This window comes from Opisthocomus hoazin, chromosome 28 (assembly GCF_030867145.1).
Source record: "Opisthocomus hoazin isolate bOpiHoa1 chromosome 28, bOpiHoa1.hap1, whole genome shotgun sequence".
Taxonomy (NCBI): domain Eukaryota; kingdom Metazoa; phylum Chordata; class Aves; order Opisthocomiformes; family Opisthocomidae; genus Opisthocomus; species Opisthocomus hoazin.
Window position 1 is genome coordinate 3,013,769 of NC_134441.1, and position 22,379 is coordinate 3,036,147.

The window sequence follows — 22,379 nt, forward strand, 5'->3', positions numbered from 1 at the left end:
CATCGCTTACTTAATTCATCAACTACAACTTAAAACATTCATAGGGCAAACAACCATTCCAGCTTTAATAGAAACTTCATTGATCTGCAGTCTGAGGAAGGAAGGATGACCATCTGAGATGATGTTTTTTCACTTCACAGAAAGAGAAGGCATCTCACCCGGCTCTGTTCTGCCTTAGATCTGAGGATGCAAATCAATAGTCATGAACGGAGTCACCCAATAGCCCTGCACACCTGCTACAGCCAACCCCAGTCAGGCTGCAAAGAGCATTACTTCACTTCCTAGCAGCACAGCAAGCATGCCAACCACATTGTGCAGGTCACACAAATTTCTTTCCCTGTTCTCCCTACACCTGGTTCTCATTTACAGCCATTCAGTAAAAACCTTGATATTAACCACTTGCTCCACAATACCTTAAACCATTCTTTCTCTATGTGACCCCAATATGTCCAAAGGCAACCTTAGATGATGTGCAGTGAGGAGCCTTGCGCAGGTACAAGAGCAGACAGTCCATCTGGAAAAACAGTGAACTCCAGCTCTTGTTGCAAAGGACCCGATACCAAATGCACCTATTTAAAGATAACCTTACAGGTACCCCTGCTTTGTCCGTGATTGTAAAGGACAGATTGCAGAGGAGACTTGATCATAAACAAATGCTAATGGTGCTAGATTACTTCTTGGCGCTCTTTCATCAGACCAGCACTTGAAATCATTACTTGTTCTCCAGGCCAATGTGTATCAGAGAGGTCCAAAGAAATACCAAAAGCGAGGGTCCTGATAAACTAATTAAACCCCACAGACCGTGGGAAAATTGGGCAATGTACATCAAGAGTTGCTGTCAAATGAGAAACTCAACCCCTGCTGCATCCAAACTGCAAACTGATAGAACAGAAACAGACAGAGCTCAACCCCAGGTGCAAATTCCTCTCAGATGTCTGGGATAACTCTGAGACCTTGAATATAATGGGTGCTCCAGTCCCATCAATGCCAAGCAGCCCAAATAATTTCTGAGAACTGGCCTGGAAAATAAATATTTATTGCCTTTATATGGTGAGGCATAAAAGAAACACTTGACTTTATAGCAATGGTTACACCAGTCTGCAGAAGACACAGGCTTTGTTTACCATACAACAATTACTACTTCCTTCAGTGAAATGTATGTTGCTTTAGACCATGAGGCTAGGATCCTTTCACAAGTACACCCTAATTAACCTGCTCCTAGCCATCAGACAAGACAACTATACTACACTTCATGCTAAAGGAAAATTCAGCCCTCAGCCTCTGCCAACGCAGAAGCTCTAGCTAGCCCCCTCTTGCAATAGGACACTGCCCTAGAAGCTACATTAGCCTTTCGAAGCATGGTTATTTCTTTCCCTTCATTATAAGTCTCTGAACAGAAGCTGATCATCACTTAAAATTACTATTGCAGCACAGCAGCTGGCAATGAGATCCAGCCACATAAGGTATGTAGGTCATCATCTAAAACTCCTGTCATTTGCCATGGCTCTGAGAAGTCATGCTTTTTTTGAAAATAACATTTGCCAGAACAAAGCTGAAAAACCAACAGCTCAGTTCCATGATGTGCCAGTCAACAGCAAGTGTTCACCTTCGCAACTGTTGTGCCGCTGGTCTTCACTTGTTTGGGCAGTTTTTTCAGGTAAGTAATACTTCTTAATTCCTCACAAAAGTTTGGCCCCAGCTCCTGCTGCATCTCCTCCCCTTCATCATCCTCACTGTTCTCCCACCAACAGTCCCATCTTTATGCCCCCTAGAACAAAACTCCAAGCATCTGAAGTTACAGCTCCTTCTGTGAAACTTTCCACACATCTATTAACACACAAAAGGAACAACCTCAAGTTCAAGAGCAGCAGAATGTTAAACATCTACTTTAAGGAAACTTCCTACCATTGCTACAACCATAAAACCAAACCCACTCTATCCCACAAAATGAGGATAGTTTCTGCTTTCACTTCTAAAGGCTCAGAAATGGGGCAATTGGAATAGTCTACAACCCATTCATTTTTCATCTCTACCAGAGCAAGCTATAAAAGGGTCCCAAAATGAAAGCTCATGCTTTTGCTGACCATACACCATTCCTTCTAGCACAGCAAGTTCTTCCTGTGTAGCTGGACAGCTTACAATCTACCCAATTTCTCCATCTAGTTGAGCCCAGGTGTCAGTCGCTAAAAACACCCAGGTCTGCCTTTAGAAAAAAGTACTCCTCTACATAAAATACATCTTCTGAAAAACACTTCGGACTTCTTACAGTCTTCACTTGGCATAAAACAGACAAAACCAATAAAAGTAACCTTTCTGCAGTCAACAGAAGGTTTACAAAGCCAGCATTAGCTTACAGTGTTCATCTCCACAACTTTCGGCTGTGTTCTTCAGAATCCCCGCAGTAAGAGACATTTGTCACTTGTAAAGCCTCTCATAAGGCAGGCCAAGAACTCTGACCAGGACAACTGTTTGTAAAGCCTAACTGTACAACAATAAAAGCCAAATTTAAAGTCGTTATCTCTTCATATTCCCAAAGAGAAACAAGATGATCAGCGAGCCAACACTTTGCAGCTGAATGGTTGCTGCTATAAACCCGCTATTCAAGAACAGGCTTATCCTGAGGATGCCAAATTCTCTTGCTGGAGAAAAGCCCATTAAATGGAAATTAGACTACGTAAACCATTAAGCCTTCAACAAGAGAATGATACATTCTGTGGTCAACTGTGCTGGCATTTTGTATGCCTAAACTAAAAGCAAGGCTGAGAGAGACCCTCCACACGACTCCATGGTTGCAGACACAGAGAGCCACAGTCTGGCTAAACCCTGCCTTCCAGCAGCTGCTCTCCTCCTACTCACTATGACAAGATGCACTGCAACCCCAAACTGCAGCAACTCAAACCTCCTTACCGTTTGACTTTCTTGCACTTTTTAGACTCCTTGTTTCCATTTCTGTCTTTGCACCTTCTCAGAATACCCACGGTTTTATTTATTTCACAAACTAGAAGAAAACAGAATGAAGCCCGCAAACTCTTATACAAAGACTTCACACCAGTTATGTGCACTGCAGCTGACATAAGTGCATAAAGACACCTGACATGCAGACTGCTGTTGATCCAAATTCTCCTTAAACTTTTGGACCAACTTCAAGAAGTCTCATAGCTGTCAAAGGTGGTATTGACCCAAGAAGTTTTGCACCATCTTTTTAATGAGCTCTTAACAAATAAAACATAAAATAACACAAATGAACCAAAAAGCATCCTTTGTCTTTCCAAATACTTCAGGAGCAATTTTGAGACAACTGCATAACATAAAGGTGTTAGAAAGGCTATGTAGTTCTTTGAGGAAATGCTGCTATCTTGTGCCACACGTCACACAAGACAGCTTACCAGAGTACTGCCAAACATTTGAGGTTACAGGGTCTACAGAGGTCCAGTTCAGAGCAGGATAAGCCTCTAAGCCCAGTCGCAGGCCAAGAACATTCATCTCCTCCTGACTGGCAGGGGATATGTAAAAAAATAAACTAATCAACAAGTAACCATGGACTCAATCTACATCAAGCAGTAGATAAAGCACAGAGTGCTGCAGGCACACACTTAAACCTGGATGTAAGGCAGCTCCCACCCACTCCTTTTACCAGGGAATAGTTAACCTTCAGTTCACCACTGATAAAAACATGTACACAGGTTTTGACGGGCAAGAATTTCACATACTAACTTAGCTCATCACAAAGGCATGCCTACAGCAGACTTAAGTGAATTACATTCCTTCAGGCAACAAGCGAGAAAGACACAAGAAAGCGCAAATTTCTGCACACTACCTTGCTAGCATCCCTCCACCCTCATGCTAAACCAATGAAAACCATGCCTCCATATACCTGCAAGCCCCTGCCTTCCAAACAAAACCCACACGTCGCTCTGGATTCAGTCCTGTGATTCCAGAAGAACAATCAAGGAATCACTGACTAGGTCAACAAAGAGCAGAGATGATTTTGAAACTATTTCTGCAGACACCCAATTATTTCTTCAGATTATAACAGCTAGAACATTATTCAGCTCTGTAAGCGTCCTGTGGTCAGCTCTGTCAGAGGGTTCACGTTTCCCAGGGGAAGAGTCACCGCTACTGGAAGCGGTTCACACAGGTCAGCCTTCCTGCCTGCTGATGCAGACAGAGCATCTGTCTGCTTTCCATCTCACCGTGGCCCTTACAGTCTTCTACTGTCTGAGTATAAATCTGGACTTAGTCCCACTTAAGTCACGGTAACTACAGCTACTAAAGCTAGATTCAGAGAAACAACTATCAGCCTCTCTAGAGCAGGGGTTTCACTTCAATACAACCGGTTAAAAATAGATCAGCTGTCTGGCTGAATAATGAAGGGATCACAGGAAACAGCTTGGATTACTTGCTTCATTTCGACAAGGATCTTTTAGAGCCAAGTTTTCTTTCACCCATGTAGAGTTCCTCGCGTGTTCTCTGCACATGGGTATAAAATGCCTACTATTTGCACACAACGGGCAAGAGCATGGGAAATAACACTTTTGACATCCAGAGGATACAGCAAAAATTACGGAGGAGACTTACTCATTGTTATTCCTCCCTCGCTACCTGCAAATAAATTAACCTGGGAGCTGTCTCTACCTGATGGTCCAGCTGTGCTCGTGGGGGGTGTTCACATACTACAGCACTAGATGCCATGTTAGTTAGGGGGTGGGTCATAGCCTTCATTAATCAGTCACACAGATGATATTTTTAGAATAACTGGACAACATCAGCAAAAACAAATGTTTGCTTTATGTTTATCAACATCTCACCGCTTCCTCATTCTTCCTTCTTAATGAAGGCCCTATACCTTACCTTGCATCCAGGCCGCAAATTCTTTGGCACCATCTTCTGCCATATGTTTTGCTACCATTCGGTCCACTGGAGCCTCAATCCGTGAAACCACTCAACACCACAGCAACACAAAAGGCTATGCCATCTAGGACCAGCTCCCTCAACAATTCTCCCAAGATATGCCAGCCTTCCCTTCCTCAACTCTGGGCTCATCTTGGTATGATCTCCAATTTGAGATGCTCAGCACCCCGTATGACTACATCCTGCATGTATACTAAAGAGCAAATAGCATACAACTGGACTCTAAATAGCATACAGCTTGAGTTGTAGCCTTCTCCACATTTTTGTTTGGGTTTTTTTGGTTTTTTGAGGGTGTTTATTGGCAATAAAAGCACAAGACAAATGGATTAATCCATTCTTAATTCACATGAATATAATTTCTCCAGGGAACCTGCCGCCAGGCAGCTCAGAATTTCAAGTTAGGTGTTGGTGTGTGTAACATTATTTTTGCCCTTTTAAGTTTGTGGCATGTCAAGCAACAATTCTCAAGAGAGCTGGCAAATCTTAGTTTCCACCAAAGTCGGAGCTCTGCACCAACAGCGTGACAACTTCAGTTTTACTTGGCAAGGAGTTTGCCCAAGTTGAACCACAGTCCTCTGGGGTGTCTGCATCACTTTCGGAACATAACTCTGCTAGCCTGAGGTCCAATGATCACAACGTGAGAGGCCTTCTCTGTTGCCACCTAAGCTGTGTGAGAACCCTCAGAAATGATAAAAGGCACGCAAGTGCATGCACAGAGATTAAGGGTGCTATCGTAACCCAGAAAGCATATTTGGTATCATTCAAGCTTTTGTTCTGTTCGTGACATGCACACCAAAGCTGCGTAGCATAACAGGATTAACTCTGAATGGCTGAATACTGGATTTTCTTCTTCATGACCATGAGAAATGGGAGGTTTGCTTCAGGTCCTCTGAGCATGCCATCTGCAGGGAGTCACGTCTCCAGCTGTGCGCAGACAGCTGGAGGAAGCCTGCTTTCCCTTCAACAGTTCACACAGCAAATTTGCAGGAGTCTCCCAAGGAGAACGTTGCAGGGAGCTAGAGGATCACTTCAGGAGAACAGCCTATAACAGCTGCGCCTTCCCCAGGGGGTTACTTGTTCACTTTGTAGGGACTTCTTGTGGCCAGAAGCATGCTTCAAGGGCCAGCACTGTGACAAGGACTGTGTATAGTGCAGCAGCTGAAACTCGTCCTATGAGCAGCACACATAGAGGGTGCTAAAAGGACTTGAGTAGTCACTAAGTCCAACCAGGCACCAAGGCAAAAGGGTCAGTTGAGGGCTCTAGCACTGGTGACTTCCAGGGTTGTGTTTATTGTTCTTATCGTATTCCTTTGATCCCAGAAAGTAGGTTGCTTAATAATTTAATGGCTTGCTTCCACCATTCAGATTAACACTTCATGTTTCAGAATCCAAATCTCTTCCACTTCAGTGTCCTTTATCACATCTAATAACTTTTACTCATTTTTAGAGCTATTTCAAAGAAAAGCAGGGAGCCCTGAATCTATTATTCTCTTTCCATAGTTTGCCTGAAGGCCTCTATAGGCACCACCTCTCTCTGCACTCAGGACTTCAGCAGCGTTTCCTGAAACATCCTCTAAACAATTACAAGGTAGAAAACCCAGGCTAAATAAGACTCAAGCTTTTCAGAACTTCAGCTTAGCATCCAAGGAAGAAAAGAAAGTTTTAAAGATAAAGGATATGGAATAACCTAACTCCACCTCAATAAGTCTCTCATGAGGCTCCTCAAAGACTAAACAATCAGGTCCACACATACTGCACACACTGGTAGCTTAAACATTATAACGCTCCTCCAAATTCCACTGCAGACCAAGAATGTTTCTTCACCAGATCCTGTTCATTTCTGCACCAGAAAAATCCCAGAAATAGGTATCTTGCAACTATCAAGGCAGAATTTTTGGTTGCATACCTTGATACATACACTGAGGTAAGCCTGTCTACCTTAAACTGCGTGCCAAGCTTCATACTTCCACCCAAACTCATAATCCCTTGCAAGTCAAGCCTTTAAAAGGACAGCACAGAACTTGAAGAAGTGGCTGTTAAAACTACATTAGCTCCGAGGTACAAGCCAGCACATCCATCGGTTTTGATAAAACCTTCAATTCTGCTTTGACTTTTAGGGAAATGCAGCTAGCAAAAGCTGTCTGCAGTACAAATCATGCTCTGGGTCATTTTTTTCATCTGTAGCAATAACAGTATTCCAATTAATAAGTGAACAGCCAAAGCAACACAATGCACTAGACAGGTAGATCTTTCCACTGAACAAAGTAAAAAAGACAAAAATCTTTCCCCTGAAGCATTAGGACAACTGGCATACTAAAACATCCAGTGTCTCAGTCTTAGATTTTACCCAGTATTTTGTAATAATATGTTATGTAATTCCAAGTCATTTATACTAATGGAAAGTGCGAGCTACTGCAAAACACTCCAGAGGATCAGTCAGAACGCTTCATCTGCGAGCACTTTTGGCAACTTGCAAATCCTTTCCTGTCTCTGAAATTTATGGTTAATAATGTCAGTACCACGGCTCTAGCATGCATCTCCTCCACTATTTCCAAACCTTTGGTCCAAAATAACTATTCTTGAGTAAGACATTTAGGAGAATCGTTTTAGATAGTACTTTTTTGAAATTGTTGCATTGCTTCAATAGAAAGCTTTACAAAGCTCAGCGCATATCTATTGCACATTGCTCCACCTCCAATCTTAAGGGCTGTAAAGAGACAAACTTACCAGTGCCAGGAAGATGACAGTATCACAACTGGTGATAAACAAAGTAAAGTAGGAAGTTATCTTCAGTCTAAACAGTTAAGCAGTCAAAATATGCATTTGATTAACAGGAAACAAAGAAAATGTGACTCAGCATAGAAAAAATAAAGCTCTCTTTAAATAAGGCACTCTAGCTGTTTTCCATCACGACAGCCAAAATCAGACCCTTCTAAAGGGAGCAGCCACCTCTCCGAGCCCAGTCTTTACCCCCAAGTTGCTGCTCTAGAACATCCAGAGCTAAGGAGTAAGAAGTACAGAAGCAGACCTCCAGGCAGGCGAGCATTGCCTCCACGTTTTCAGCTACTGAATTAATGCCTGCAATAACTCTCCAAGCCCTGCTTGCATGAGTGTCTCAACCTTTACAGTTCATAGGGAAACCAGAGGTGACCAGGGTGCTGCCCTTTTCCAGCCACTCTTTTCAGATACTACAGGGTCAAGTACACAATAAAGCTTCTTCTCTATCAGCCAACAGCAAAAGTTATAACGGTTTGATTTACAGAGTACAATGGGATTATACACTAGCCATAGCAAAGAAGCTAACCACAATAAAAAACAGAGGAGTAAGGAGTTTTGCAGGTCCCTCAGGGACACAGAGACTTCTACAAAACCAAAATCCAAAGAAAACCTCCTCGGTATCAGTAGATGCCATTCCAGTTCATACCCAGAGAAAGATTTATTTGAAAAAGAACAGAGTAGAACTGACTTACTTGTCTAGAATGAAATACAAATCAAATCCTCCGTAACAGGCAGGACCACCATTCTCTCTCTTCCCACCTTGTCCACCACAGGCTAGCACAAAAGTTGCTAGGAAGACATATTTGAAGCCAACACTCAAGATGCTTTGCTTTGCAATAGCCATTATATCCAGAGAGGAGTAGGAGAAAAAAAAAAAATCTCTTCTTCCGAGGCTCCTTTATTACACAGGTTTCTCCACAAAAGCCATTCAATAACCTTTAAACATGCATATATGTATACACATATATATTATTCCTTAAAACTCCACTTGCAACAGTTGTCCTCTGGAATTGCAAGACTCTCCCCCTTGTTTCCCTTGCACTTCTGTTTCTCGGTTTCAGATTTCAAGATGCACAATACTGTATTTCACTTTTTTTTTTTTAAAGGGACTTGACCCTCAGTCTCACTGGCAGCTCTCTGAAAGCAGCAACATTGTTTTGTGAGAGAAGGAGCAGCCTCTTCACAGATCTCGCTTTGCCACAGACTTCAGCAAATACAAGGAAGGTTTGCGGTTCCCCCCCCCCCCCCCAAAATTATTATTGTTATTATTAAGGGTGGTAAGTTTTATTTTTCCTTAGCAAAAAAAGCTCAGATAATGCCACCTTGTGGCGAAAGCTCAAGCTGAGTGGAGTCTCTGGTTTAAGCACATCACTAGTGCACCGAACATACTAAACACGCACCACAGCAGCTTTGGACACGAATATAGAAGCACTTTGCTGATAGCAGCCACACAGCACTGCGCCGAGACATCTTTATTTCCCACGCAGGCAACATATGAGTTTAAAGACATTCAAAAACCTGGAGCAGTTTCACAAAAGTTACACTAACAAGCCATGCCAGGTTTCAGCCCTTGTATTTTCTCAGCCTTGAGGAACAGCAAGGAATGCCTGTACCTATGAAACAAGCTTCCCTCCCTTCCCATCCCTAGCAAACTCATTTCAGCCACTGAAGCCTAAACCCCCCCTCTTCCAAGAAAAATTGTTGGAAAACAGAGCTTCAGCTACACTAGCATTTTCTGCCTCCTTCCACAAACAGCACCACAAGCTCCAAAACCCGAACAGAACAGCTCAAAAACAGACTTTTCTTCAGCCAGAATAATCCCCAATACCAGAAAGAGCTAAAGCAGAGAGCTCAGAAGCAGAGGCTCTCAGCCTTCCCACTCAAATCCTCTCAGGCTATCGCAACACACCTGTTCTCCCAGTGCTAACTGCTGATCAGCCAAGCAGCTTCAGGTGTTGCATCAAGTGGGGGGGACCAGGGTAGGTTTCTGACAGGGGATGCAGGGGCACTTGAGTCAAGACTTCAAACCCTTCTTCACTGCTTAAAGAGTGAAATTTATCTTTACAAAATTCTTAGCAAAAGCAAAGAATCTGAGGAAAGACCAGGAAAACAGCATGGTAGGTTTCAAGGGAAACCACCAATCAACATGATAACTGACTTCTAACAGAAGTGGAAACACCTGGATTACAAATTAGTAAGGCACTGATCATTGCATTGATGATTAAAACTTTGGGAGTTTTCTCCCTCCCACACCTGGCTTTGCTCAGCAAATGCACCACCTCCATCACCTCTGATGTGGACAATACAGAGACACGGGCAAACGGTACCTCCTCAGTCCTGCTGTCAAATCCTAATCAGACCTGACAGAAGTGAAGATCCCTTGGAAGTCAAAACTTCCCTAGGGCTAGCCAGGAGCGGAACCAGCTGTTTTGTACATGGGTGTTTTGGGCTTCCACACCTAAAAGCAAGGGGAGTTGGGAGCGCAGGTGTGAGTCTTTCGTTTGATCTCTTAGCATGAAAGGAGAGGAGTAACACAGCTTATTACTGTATAGGCAAAAGATCCATGTCAGGGCATCAGGCTTTCTACAACAAAAAGAAACAAGGCACAGTGTCAGGAACGTGGATCGTGAGAGCCTTTTGCTGAAACAGCTGTGATGCTGACCAAACTGAGGGTTAGCACCTGCACCAGCCCTGGGTGGGCAGAAATTCAGGGCAGGGGTTCCTTTTTGGGAAGTTGTGAAATGGAGGCGGAGCTGCCAGCTGCTGGTTTGTATATCTGAGTACTGGGCGGGGCTTAAATTTAGTGAGAGGAGGTTACTGGGGGATATCCAAATATAGAGCTGTAGTTCATGCAGCTAGTGTAAGTATGCTAGGAAAGCAGGTAGGGTTTGGGCATTTTAGAGGTTTGTGGGATTTTTTTTTTTACATGTAGATGTTCTAGTAGCAATACATTTATAGTTGTGAAGCTCGAATTGCACATGTCATGGGGTGTTGTATTGAGAATTTTGTGTGTGTATTTGAGCATTGTACTGCCCTAAGGGAGGGGTTTGGGACTAGTCTGTGGTGTTTTTCTTGGTATTCTGAAAGAAAATGAGCTGAATGGAGGCTGTAAGAATAGGAAGAGTAGAGATTAAGCTTTATCTTTGGGTACCTATGTGCTGGTTTTGAGCACTCCTGCAAAAGCACTTAGGACCAGCCTGTGGGTTGAGGTGCAGCTAGGGCTCCTACCACGGGCAGGTGGAGTATCTTCTTGTCCCTAGCTCATGAATGGTGTCTGCCTAAAAATTAAAAGCAGACTGAGAATCTCCTTGGTTTGTGACTGTCCCAAGATGAACAGGTATGTGGAGCTGTTTTTTAAAACACCCTGTACCTCAAGGGAAAGGATTTTAGTCTGAAGCTAGCAGAGGGAACAGAGGGGGATAGGAGGAGGAGGAGATCAGATTCTCTGTAGCTGTGGTGTCAGGCTGACAGAAGGCCCAGGAAACCTTGGAGAAAGGCCAAGGAATGAGGCATCAGATGAAGCCTAGAGCCCTCTGAGATGGAGGGAGCTGCTGACAAAATGAAATACGCTGCTTTGTGCTGTAACCCTGACTTTCTTCAGGGCTAGTCCTCTCCATGTGCCTATGTTGAGAATGTGACCTTTTATTTATGATCTGGTAAGAGCAGCATAATTCTTGTGGCACTCTGAGAAGAGCAGCTCTGTAACAGGCAGCTCATGTAAGACATGGGGGGGGGGGGGGGCTGGAATTTCTGCCTGTCCCTCCCTCTAAAAATGCTAGAAACAAAGTATTATGCAGACTGTAGCTTTGTGAGAAAGACCTAACAGCTATTGGGGAGCCTGTGTGTGTTGTACTCTTTGTGTGAAAGAGACAAGAAGGAAGGTGTTTGAATTGTATGCAGCAGCTCAAGGGGTAATTAAGCTCCATGTGATGCCCTTTGGGTACACAAAAAAAAACAGAATTTGCCTAAGTAAATGATGGGGGAAGTGGCATCAGCAGGTTTTTTTGTTTTATCATAGACTCCCTTACATGTGTCTGTGGGACCTTTTCTGAAAGTTGGAGCTTGGAAGAAGCATGTTCTGTTGGTTTGTGGTAACAGTGGTGTTGCTGACAGGTGGGACAGAGAACTTGACAGCACTGTGTGGGTGTTGAGCCCCCACCTCTGTGTCATTGGGGTGACTCCCTTTGCCTCACAAATGTCTGACCTGCGTGGTGGATGATGGCTTCTGTCGGGATCTCAATATCACGTTTGCCAGTTTTCGTGGCACTTCAGGAAGCTGTTACAGCGGTGTAGACATGTCCTTAAACGCACTGGCCGTATTTTCCGAGGGTGTGATTCAGCACAGCTCTTCCAGTGCCGGCGCAGCTACACTGTCGTCAGCGGTGTAAGAAGAGACGTCTCTGGGTGCGAGTTGTGCGCCTTTACCTATCAATTGTGCGACATGTAACTCGAGCCTGACACCCAGTGGCCAAAGCAGCTTTTTCTTCCCTGGCTTGCCCTAAGTTTTCAAGCGATCAGCAGCTGCCTGGTCCCTTGCTTTTAGCTGACTTGGCTGTGCTTTGACTTTATTTGCCTCTACTGCAAGATGTAAGGCTGTACTGCACTATTTTTCTGGTGAGTGGAGTTTGTTCCACTAGCTTTTTTAACGAGGGCTGCTAACTTCCTGCGTGTGTATGGAACCTCTTCCTGAAGAGGACTATTATGCCAGATACACAGATGAAAACATATTCGTTCTCATGTATTGAATAAAATAGGGGAAAGAATGGTGTGGGGAAGAATTCCGCCATAATCTAGGTAGGCCCTGCAGCTTCTTTACAAGTCTTGTTTTCTAATTTTTGCCTCAACCTACCCAGGAGCCCAGGGGGTGCTGTCGGTTGAGCTGTTGTTCCTTTTGGTTGATGCTGTAGGAGACAGGGCTGTGTAATAAGGCCAAGCACCTCTCAACAGCCTTCCCTCCTCTGCTTGGTGTTGCATATCCATGGCTTTTGTTTGCCTTTACTGTAACCGTTTCCAAGCACTTTGCCAGGGCTAGAGCATCCTTACAGCTCCTTTGCAAGTGCTTTTTTCACATTCATTTGTAGTCAGACATAATTCAGCCCAGTCTACTCAAAGCGGCATCTGTGACCAGTGGTATCTTTGTCTCTAACTGAATCCAGACAAAGATGATCAGCCTGGTTCACACTGATCCTGAGTCTGGAGCGAATGTGGAGGAAATCATTAGGGGCTTCTGTTTTTCAGCATTGCTGAGAATTGGGTGGCTAAGTTTGACCTCCCTTCTCAAATGAAAGCACCCAGTTAAAAGTGTTCTTGAAGAACCCGAGCCTAAAACTTGGAATGCTGTCATGACCAAGCCAAACTCTGCAGTACAGGTGTCTGGATTCTCAGTCCCCTGGGACTCACAAGAACACAAACTCGGTATTCTCCTTAGGAGTCTGCAGTAATTAACCCCTGGGAGATGTTGGGGTGCATGAATCCTGAAACAATCAAGTCTAAGGTAATAATAATAAGGTAATTATCTAGACGCATGCATCTAACTCAGAGCAAGTGAATATGCAGGCAGCACTGATGAGGCACTGGTTGTAAAAATGAATATTAGGATCTTCTGCCTTTCAGTTTCCACTGATTTTAAGGCAAAAGGATAAGCGCACACATGCCCAGCAGGAGGGAGCAGAGCTGCATGGAATGGAAGGTTCAGATCTACTTACTACATTTAGCATGATGCTAGAGGATTTAAAAATAATTCCTCCCACACTGTTGGGTTTGCAGTGTTGGACTCGTCCTTTTCAAAGTGCTGTGAACATGGAGAATGTGATCATGTATCTGTGAGGCAAGGCATTGTATCTTATCTGGTCTTGCTGTTCCTCACAGATTTTCTTTGGAAGAGGTTAATTATACTGACGTGTGCTGCACACTGGAGTTAGGAGTGATAAATGGAAGACTTTTCCCTCCTCAGCCTGTTTCATGCTGTCAAATTATCCTTCTCCTAATCATGTTTACAGATCTCCTTTGGCTGAGTATTGTCTACTGTCTTCAGTACTGCCCTCCTTAGTGCGTGTTTTAGATTCTGCCCTCCTTAGTGCATGTTTTAGATTTTACGGGACAAAATTCTGAAGAGTACATGTAGGGTGCAACTTCGGATTTTTAAAATCCCAAGGCACTGTGTATCAGAGCCTGGGAGATGGCTTTGTGGGCATCTTCCATGAGCTGCTCTCAGCTGTTAAAGGTCACCTGCACCACGGTAATCTTCTGCAGTGCTGGAGGAAGGCAAGGGCTGGGAGGTTTGCTGTGAGGCTGTTTTTGCTCTCTGTGTTCTTCAGAACTCTCATCCCAGCAGTGTGAAGCAAATGTGTACATATGTTGTGGGGGTGTGCTGGCAGGCACAGGCTCTGGGCTGTGGGAACGAGACCTGTAACAGCTCTGCTTGGTAACAAGCAATGAAGTTTCTCTGGAAGCATCAGGCTTATTTCAGGTCCTGTCTTAACTCTGTTTCTTCAGATGGCTTGTACCTCTGTTTGCCATATGCATCATAGGTGTATTTTTGTTGCTGCTGAGAAGTTTCTTTGGTCTGTTAGGTGGCTGAAGTTTTCTTTCACTCGTGTTATGTTCGGTATTTAAATGAACACACTAAGACTAAAAAGTTTCTTTCCAATCCTTGCTGGAAAGGGAGTTAAATTGAGAAATGCCAATAAGAAGTCACAGTAGGGCATGAGGAGAGCTGACAGACTTTGGTAGGATACAGTATAATGACTAAAAATAATTGAAAATCCCTCCTAAACTTTAGTTCTTGCCTCTTTCTGTGATATTTAGCCTCAGCCTGAGTAAAATGAGCACCTACAGTGTGCGAAGGAACTGAAAGAACTTATGCAATACCAAAGAGGGAGGAGATTAGCAGCAACAAACTACTGCCTGCCCCTCTCTGCTCCTAGGATTGATGTGGCCTAGTCCCGGTAATTCAGATGCTTTTTGCCCGAGTTGTGCCCAAGCAAACTCTCTGTCCTTTTAAACTGCTACAGATTAAAGCCTCTGGGGATTGGTGAGAGGGAAGTAGAAACTGAGGGATGCTGCATGGCTGGTATTTTTCTTAAAGACAGATTGGTAGTCACTTGGGTGACCCAGGGCATCCTGCCACTTTTGTTAGAACAGAGGAACTACTCAATCTTGATTTTAAAAGGTCTGAGCAATAGGGATCTTGCCTTGCTAGAAAAAGTTGCACCTTAATTCCCCTCTAATGTAATAAGGAAGTAGCCAGAGTTAATACATGCTAAAGGTCTTTAATTGAAAGAGATGGTCACCAATTGATCTGTTTCAGCATGTGAACCATCAGGAATGAAACTCTCGAAAGAGGAGACACCAGGGAAGAACAGCATCGGGGTTGGCTTTGTGCAGCAGTTATCGAGCATCCATACTTCATTCATGAAAGGTAAGATTATTCAGACCATGCTGTTGTTGTAACAGTATTTAAGGTCCAGAAGTTGCAGAACATCAAATCTGAGGCATGATCCTTGGTGATATGTGTATAGGGGTGCTTTAAAAACAGGAAGGGAAAGAAAAAAAAACCCAACCATAGGTAATACCTAAGGTGGTGTTAAGAGATCTGCGCATTCATTGCTGGCTCTTCATACCTGGCCCATTGCCCTTGTGTTGTTAATCAGACTGAGCCACCTCAAGTACCAAAGCAATTATTAAAGTGAGCAGTGAGTAGGTAGAAATACTGCTATGTCAGAATGCAACTTCCTGTGCCTGATTGGTAGAGCGTCTTTGTCATGACAAGGTTTGCAGACAATCAGCTTGCAGTAAGGCTCAGAGTACTTTTCTGGTGCTTCAGGATTAACTCCTCTGAGTAAAACGTAGATTCTTTGCATGATATTCTTTTTAATTCTTCCCCCCCCCCCAATACACAGAACACTATTGCAAGTGATTCTTTTGTAGTCGCCAAACACACCTGGATCCTTAACTTGGAAAAGAACGATTGCAAAGACATGCTATTGAATATTCTTTTGGTTTGCCAGTACAGTGGGGCACTACTACACTCTGTACTGTTAGTACATGTTACTATGCATTGGACAGTTATGCTAGTGCTCGTTAATAGGCCCTGTCAGGCTTTGACACTCTTGGTGGATCCTGTGAAGTACAAGTCGTTAAACTCCCAGGAAATGGGATCATTCCACCTCTGAAAAACCCACGGGAAACAAAGCAACTTGGCTTAGTGTTGTAAAACACCAGTATGTGGTGGGATGGCTTGGTAAGCTTATCAGCAATCTCTGAGCTGTGGTTCTTGACCTTTTTTTCTGCCTTGGCATTACAGATGAGGTGAATCTGCAAAATTGCCAAAACTTAAGCCACCTTGAACTTTACTAAAAGAAGTAGTAAGGGTTTGGATCAGATCATTTATGTAGGTTGTGACTCAACACTGTTCCAATTCTGATCTGCAGAGATACAGAATCCTTTCTGTAACTCCTGAGGCTCTTGATTTGTGTTCCTCTCGAGTTGGAACCAGCAGCATTTGTGTATTACTCCCCAAGGGGAAAAAAAATCCCTGGTTGTTAGAGATGTAATTGATTTGCTTGCACTCACCTTCAACTTCACTAGCCATGTAGGTTGTGAGTCCTTGGCACATAGTGAAGGTGTCTTGTCCGTAAGACTGGAGGTCACCGACAGGTCTCCTGATGACTTCGAATACTATCTCCTTTGTAGGTTGTCCTTGACTTTCCAGGTTCTAAACATCAAATAACATCATTCAGCAAGGTCATCAGTGCCTCAACCCCTTTAATGTTATGCATATTCCTCTTTCTGGAATGGTGACTCAATGCTTGGTATTTTGCTCACAGCTGTACTTAGTACAGTCTTTTAATCTGCTGTGGGATGTTTAGCAAACAGATCTTTCTAAGGGACTGAAGGTGGAGGGAGGCTAAAGAGAACTGGAAACTCAACCAAACAGTTGAACAAGAAGAGAGTAGTGCAGTCAGTATTTTAACACAGACCTGCTATAGAAATGTTTCCTTGGTCACTTCCTATTCTCTCACCCTAGAAATAGTCAGGTTGTACCTTGGAAGCATGGAAGGAGAGGTCTCTGCATTCAGCTTTCTAAAATGGGAACCGAAGAGGGTGGTAGCAATGCTTGGCAGACACACCTACACTCAAATGATTTGCAAGTAGTGTTTATGACCTCTTGGAGAACTCTGAGAGTTTTAGTGGGACAGTTTTTTCTGAACTGCTCCAAAGTGCTTTGTTTCAAATGCATTTTCCTCCTTGAGTGCTTTATCATCTGGACAAAGGATCTGGATGCCTGTATGGTCTCTTATGACCGAGGCTTCCTGCTGGTTTGTATCTCCCCCGATTTAGCTACAGCTGCAGGACTCCTGTTCTGGCTGACACAATTAATACAGAGGAAAGGCAGTTGAGTGTAGAGATGCTTGCTGTGGCCCTCAAGGCAAATGGAGGTCCGAACAAGAGCATCTGCAAAGCAATGTTCCAAATGACTTTCAAGTATTCATAGATATTGCTATCCAAAAATAATTCATGCCATTGGAGGCTTCCTAATATAAACTGTTTCTTAGCAACCGCCAACCTAAACGTCCTCAGAGAAAATGTAGCGAGGGGAATGGGGGGAATGATGCACCTACTCTTTTTCTTTTGAAAAACCATCCCGATGGCAAATGTTCAAGCCACGTGACTGTTCAGAAAAACAAAATCCTGCCCCTTGTGAAAATCTCATCCTCTCCAGAAAGAAAAAGCACAGTGAAGAAGCAGCTTGATGAACTCCAGGGTAAAGACACACTTAGCAGGGATGACTGGGATTAATGTAGGCTTTCAACATTATGGTGGAATTCTATCCAAGGGCTCCTGAAAGCCCAGTCCAGCATGCTTCCGCCTTCTTGCTGCTAAGCAAGGAGTTGAGACAAGCTTCAGGGAGCCAAGAGATGCACCTTAGGACAAGCAAGTCCAGAATTATAGCTAGAGGTGAATGGTTTTGCTCAAGTCTACACCTGGGTAACTCTCCCCTTTTTCTTCCCCGCCATGCCTTCTTGCCCTTTAAAGCCAGGATTTCTATAAGGACTCAGTTCTCGGACTTCAAGAGAAGCCAGGGTCTACAAAAGGTTAGTAGGTTTAATGCTGAGATAACTTTTAAAATGTCTGTGCTAATTCCGTGGGCTGAACTCATGCTGATGTGGTGCTTTGTTCTTCTGAAAAACTTTTGAAAGCTGGAAATCTGATTTAAACTTTTTTCCTCATTACTGCATCATTTGTGCTGTCTAAAAGCATGATTTTTTTTTTAGCTAGCAAAGAATGTGAGATTTATATGAAGAGTACTGTGCCAAAAATCTAAAATCTCTAAACACAAAGCAGTATTAAAAAGCAGTCAATCTAAATAATCTTTTAAAACATTATAAAGATAGTCTAGGTGATCTGCAACACTAAAAAAAGACAGGAAAGCCCACCCCTGCAAGCATCTGAAGCTGGGTACTCTAACTTTTCAAAGGTTTCAGATTATGTAAAATGTCATTGCAATTGATACTGCTTTGTAAGCAATGGTGTGATCTAAATGGCTTTTAAAGTAACTGTTGGTTTCAAAGTTTTTGAAAGGAGCAATGTCTGACATCAGTTTACTTTGCATTACTGTACAACTTCACGAGTAAGTACCCCTTCATCTTACCGCAGCCTCTTCAGCCAGTCTGGGAAGGGCATCGAACTCGGGCATCTCCTGTCTGTTCATGACGGAAATGAGGCAAGCGTTCTTTGCCTCCACTTTGGTTGCAATAAAGCCCTGTAAAATGAAGTCATTGATGATCAGGAATTCAGTTTTTCAACAATTAGGTTAGGAATGAAGTCTGTATTAGAAATGAACAAATGCACATAGTTTTCACCCCCAAAACTTGGGTGCAAAATGTTAAGAATAAAGAAACGGATCCTGTATTTGGTCAGCTTTATAGGAGCTAGTCTCCTTGTACATTTTCTGAAAAAAGCATGTTCCTTGCCACTCACTCTGTCATAGTTCAGAATGGTTTTCCATAACCCTTGGCTGCTTCTGCCCTCGATAATTGCCACGCGCCATTGCGTATTGATGGTCAGGATTTCGTAGCCTCCAGCAACGTGGATTTCCTTGGTTATGACTTGCTGGTTTCTACCCTTATTCTGAAACTAGAAAACAAAATTAAACAGCACTTGTAGACTTTCAAGTTAGTCAGTTATCTCCCCAAAGCTTTAGCAAAATCACTGCTCTAATAGAAAAAGTGGTGGCCCACAGGGAGTGCCTTTAGTGACCATAGAAGGTCTCTAAATGACAAAGAATTATGGCTGTGGCATATTGGAGTAGCTGTAAGAATTCTTTTAACAGATTCCACAAATATTTTCTATAGCTTACAACTGTCATCTGGTGGCTTTAGAGTTTTGTGTGTGAAAAGTTTGGGATTCCTTCCCTCCAAAGCGGTGGAGAAAGAAGCAAGGAAAACTCCAGAAGCATGGACTATAGACACTGCAGCAATGTATATGTAACTTGGTCACTCTACTCACCTCTTGAGCAAGGGTTGGAGTCAGCAAGAGTCCGAGAAGGACGGTGGTCACAATCTGAAATGACAATTGAAAACAAAAGTGTAACTGCAGGTCTAGCATTTAACTGTACTTCTTGGATGCTGTTTTGCTTTCCTACTGGAATGACAAGAGTCACCTAAAGTGCGTCATCCTTGCTTTACCCTAGAATAATGCAAATTGGACACATAGTAGGATGCTTTTTCAAGAGCCGAATCTGAAGTTGCTTCCGAGACCTTTACAGTCATATACAGAGATTTGACAAGAAACAATGTTATTTACAAGAAAGACGGTTTTGCAAAAACATTGACAAAAATGGATGCAGGCTTCCTGTAGACTGAATAATGCATACTTGAACCTTTAAAAAAAGTCCTTACCTCTTCATGTCATTAGGTTTATAGGGTCCGAGTGGCTCACTCTGGAGGAGAAAAATCTCCCCAGAGCAGCATACTTTTTTGCTATAGGCACTTCAGAGGTGTAAAGGCAACGGTTTTGAATCACAAGTTTTAGTGTATAAGGAAAAAAAGAGCATGCATACTCACAGTGAATTTCATCTTGACTGCAGAGCTGATGCTAGTGCAGGTAGAATGAACAATGTGAACCATCCACCTTATATATGTTTTCAGAATTAGGTGTGGAATGGTTAAGTGTGGAAATAAAATAATTTTGAAATTTGTATCCCTCTCTGTATGTCACTGAACGTTGTTTCCTGCTGTAAGTACTTCATAAATATGGGGGGTTTACTTATGTATATTTTGACCTGCCACAGTCTGATAATTCCCAGATAAGAATCCATTTGCAGTGAAAAATTAAATATGTTTTATGGTAACTTTCTGACATGTACCAATTAGTTGTGAAAATTCACATTAAACTTGAGACCAGAGATAGCCTAGGGTTTAAAAAAATAGTCTTACTGTAGGCATACAAATAAGAGCCTTTGTGCCTTCCAAAATGTAGTAACCATAGGGCCCAGCAAGGTATGTGGCCCAAGCCCAGTATTGCCACTAAGAATTGTTTTAAGTAAATAGGCAGTTCAAGCTGGAGTGTTACATACATGTGCAAGTCTGGGGGTGCCTCTTTTTTATTTTAGGTGGTAACAATAATGGCTTTTTTTCCCCCACCTTGCCTCAGCTTGTTTTCTGTGGTGATATAAACACTTGCTGGCAAAGGAGATCATTGAGTTAGGGAGGTTTTTGAATACTTGGGTTTTGTGTCCAGTTGCTCAGTTTCATTCTGTGTGCAATCTGAGCCTGAGGTAGGGAATCGCTCTGAAGATTCCAAAATTACTTTTCAACTGGAATCCAGCATGTTATTTAAAAAAAAAAAAGGGGGGGGGGGGGGGGGGGATTAATGCATAAAAATGACGTTTTTTATACGGGAGGGATTAATGCATTAAAATGACGGTTTTGATACATACCGTTATGCCGATGATGGTTATATTCTTCGTTCTTTACAAACAGCAGTGCTTGTATGGATTTGTGTGGGGAAAAACCCGCAGGTTTGTGCGCGGGCTCTGAGGGCCGACCGGCCCTCACTATCGCCGGCTTGCGGCGCCGCTAGGCAGAGGGGAGGGGAGGAAAAAAAAAAAAAGGCAAACCCTGTAGAGAAACGTGGAGAAAACTGCGTCCGCTGCCCGACGGGAATTAACCCTCTCCTGAAAGCCGAAGGAGCTTGTTTTCACTGAGGCGCGGGAGGAGGGAGGCGGCGGGCAGGGGAAGAGCAGAGCTGAGGCGGCGGCGGCGGGAGGGCTGTGAGGTGCGACGCGGCGCGTGAGAGGCAAAAAGGCGGGAAAAGGCTGCTGAGGTGGCGGTGCCGGCTCAGCGACTGTGACAGGAGCAGCACCGGCACATTTATGGCCTTTCAGCTTTATAAATTTACAGTTGTTGAAGTATTTTTTTCCCCGAAAGAGTGATGTGAAAGCTGCTGTCGGTGTCTCGAATGAGAATATCTACTTATTTTTAAAAAATTCCCACGCAAATCAGATGCTATCAGCATCCTGAATTTGTCTTAAAATAAGTGAGGACATTCAAATATTGTCTGGAAAGACACGAGGGTGTTTAAATCTAATATATAATTAGATGATGATATGGCTTTTTGATTGTACACCCGTCACACTCTTGAACTTTTTTCTGTCAGTGCATTTTTTCAGGTGTTTTTTGTAAAATGTCAATGCAGTTGACTCTTCCTATACTGCCTGCTGTGGGATAAGAGAAAAACGGAGCAGTAAGAGTTAGGACAAAATCCAGTGACTTTGTAATGCTGAGGGGTGGCCCTCAGGACTTAATTTCTGACTTGAATTAAATTAGGGAAGGTGAAGATCAGGTGTTTTCCAGAGAGCCCGAGCTACTGAAGCAGTCATTGTAGGTCATGGGAATGGTGTTCAGTGATTCAAGCTCAGTCCTCGTCCTTGTTGAGAAGGATCTTTTCTTGTAAGGTAAGCAACTCCAGTTTTTGGCACTGTTAGGAATATCTATATATGTCTGTATGTATGTGGAGCTGTGGAGAGTTAAGAGTACGGATGTTTCTTGAGGTTTACTGGAGTCTTTGCTGTCTGTCTCTTAGCAGTCTCCTTTTAAGTCTTGTTCTCTTCCTGATCAGTCTAAACCTGAATCAATTTTGAGTAACAAACATTGTGAAATGTAATGACATCCCAATGAGAACAAGAAAACTGCCAGCATGTAACGTTGCAATTAAATTCCGAGGGTCTGGAAAAAGCAAGTACGTTGCTTGATTGCATCAGTGTAGTTCCCTGTCCTCTGTGAAGTCTGAATCGTTACTGTAGGACACATGGTTAGTTGGAGTTTTTCAGGCCCACTTCATGGAATAAAAAAAAAGCTTGGGGCCGTATAAGCATCACAAGGTGCTGTAGTCAAAAGAAAAGGAGAGGAGATTCTCTCCAGAAACCCCAGGCAAGCTGCGCAGAAGCTTGGTTTGAATACTGCAGCCACCTGGCTGCTTTTCTCTGGAGGCGCCGAAATATTTTTCGGTGCAGTTTTGCTTTGGTTTTAGTGTAAGTTAACTAGGGAAGACCCCCTCGCTCTTTCCTGAACAGAACAGGCTGCTGCATCCTCTAGTTAGAGTAACCCTTGGCTGTTCCTGGGTGGGTGAAGTGTCTCTTGGAGTAAGTCCCTTCAAAGTCCAGTAACAGGGCCTCTGAGCAAGGA

The 22,379-nt window shown here is 43.3% G+C and overlaps 3 protein-coding genes across 5 annotated transcripts in view; 1 reads left to right on the plus strand and 2 right to left on the minus strand.

Moving 5' to 3' along the window:
* Positions 1 to 8,766, minus strand: part of ANTXR1 (ANTXR cell adhesion molecule 1) — a 109,891-nt gene extending 101,125 nt beyond the window's left edge. Inside the window, exon 1 of the mRNA XM_009936576.2 lies at positions 8,382 to 8,766. Within this exon, the coding sequence (XP_009934878.2) occupies positions 8,382 to 8,533 (152 nt within the window). The 5' untranslated portion in view covers positions 8,534 to 8,766. The remainder of the gene's footprint in view (positions 1 to 8,381) is intronic.
* Positions 8,767 to 15,004: 6,238 nt separating this feature from the next.
* The window catches only part of GKN2 (gastrokine 2), a 29,209-nt gene continuing 21,834 nt past the window's right edge, over positions 15,005 to 22,379 (plus strand). For 2 of the 3 annotated variants that reach the window (XM_075444764.1, XM_075444763.1), the window contains exon 1: positions 17,473 to 17,786. In XM_075444764.1, the coding sequence (XP_075300879.1) occupies positions 17,508 to 17,786 (279 nt within the window). In that variant the 5' untranslated portion in view covers positions 17,473 to 17,507. Of the gene's footprint in view, positions 15,110 to 17,472; positions 17,787 to 22,379 lie in introns of those variants that run through there. The other variant, XM_075444765.1, reaches the window with a different exon arrangement.
* Positions 15,021 to 19,820, minus strand: GKN1 (gastrokine 1). The gene is made up of 6 exons (XM_009936575.2): positions 19,758 to 19,820; positions 19,201 to 19,254; positions 18,673 to 18,828; positions 18,344 to 18,454; positions 16,264 to 16,405; positions 15,021 to 15,214 (listed from the first exon to the last, which is right to left on the minus strand). Exons 1-6 carry the CDS (start codon positions 19,818 to 19,820, stop codon positions 15,120 to 15,122), a joined length of 621 nt encoding a protein of 206 aa, XP_009934877.2. The 3' UTR covers positions 15,021 to 15,119.

Bases quoted from the DNA above. Each gene is read 5' to 3' on its own strand.
- GKN1 (XM_009936575.2), bottom strand. From the start codon at position 19,820: ATGGTTCACATTGTTCATTCTACCTGCACTAGCATCAGCTCTGCAGTC. The intron at 18,829-19,200 runs GTGAGTAGAGTG...TTTGTTTTCTAG, and splicing joins CTCCAACCCTTGCTCAAGAG to TTTCAGAATAAGGGTAGAAA. The intron at 15,215-16,263 runs GTGAGTGCAAGC...CTGTTTTTAAAG, and splicing joins CATGGCTAGTGAAGTTGAAG to CACCCCTATACACATATCAC.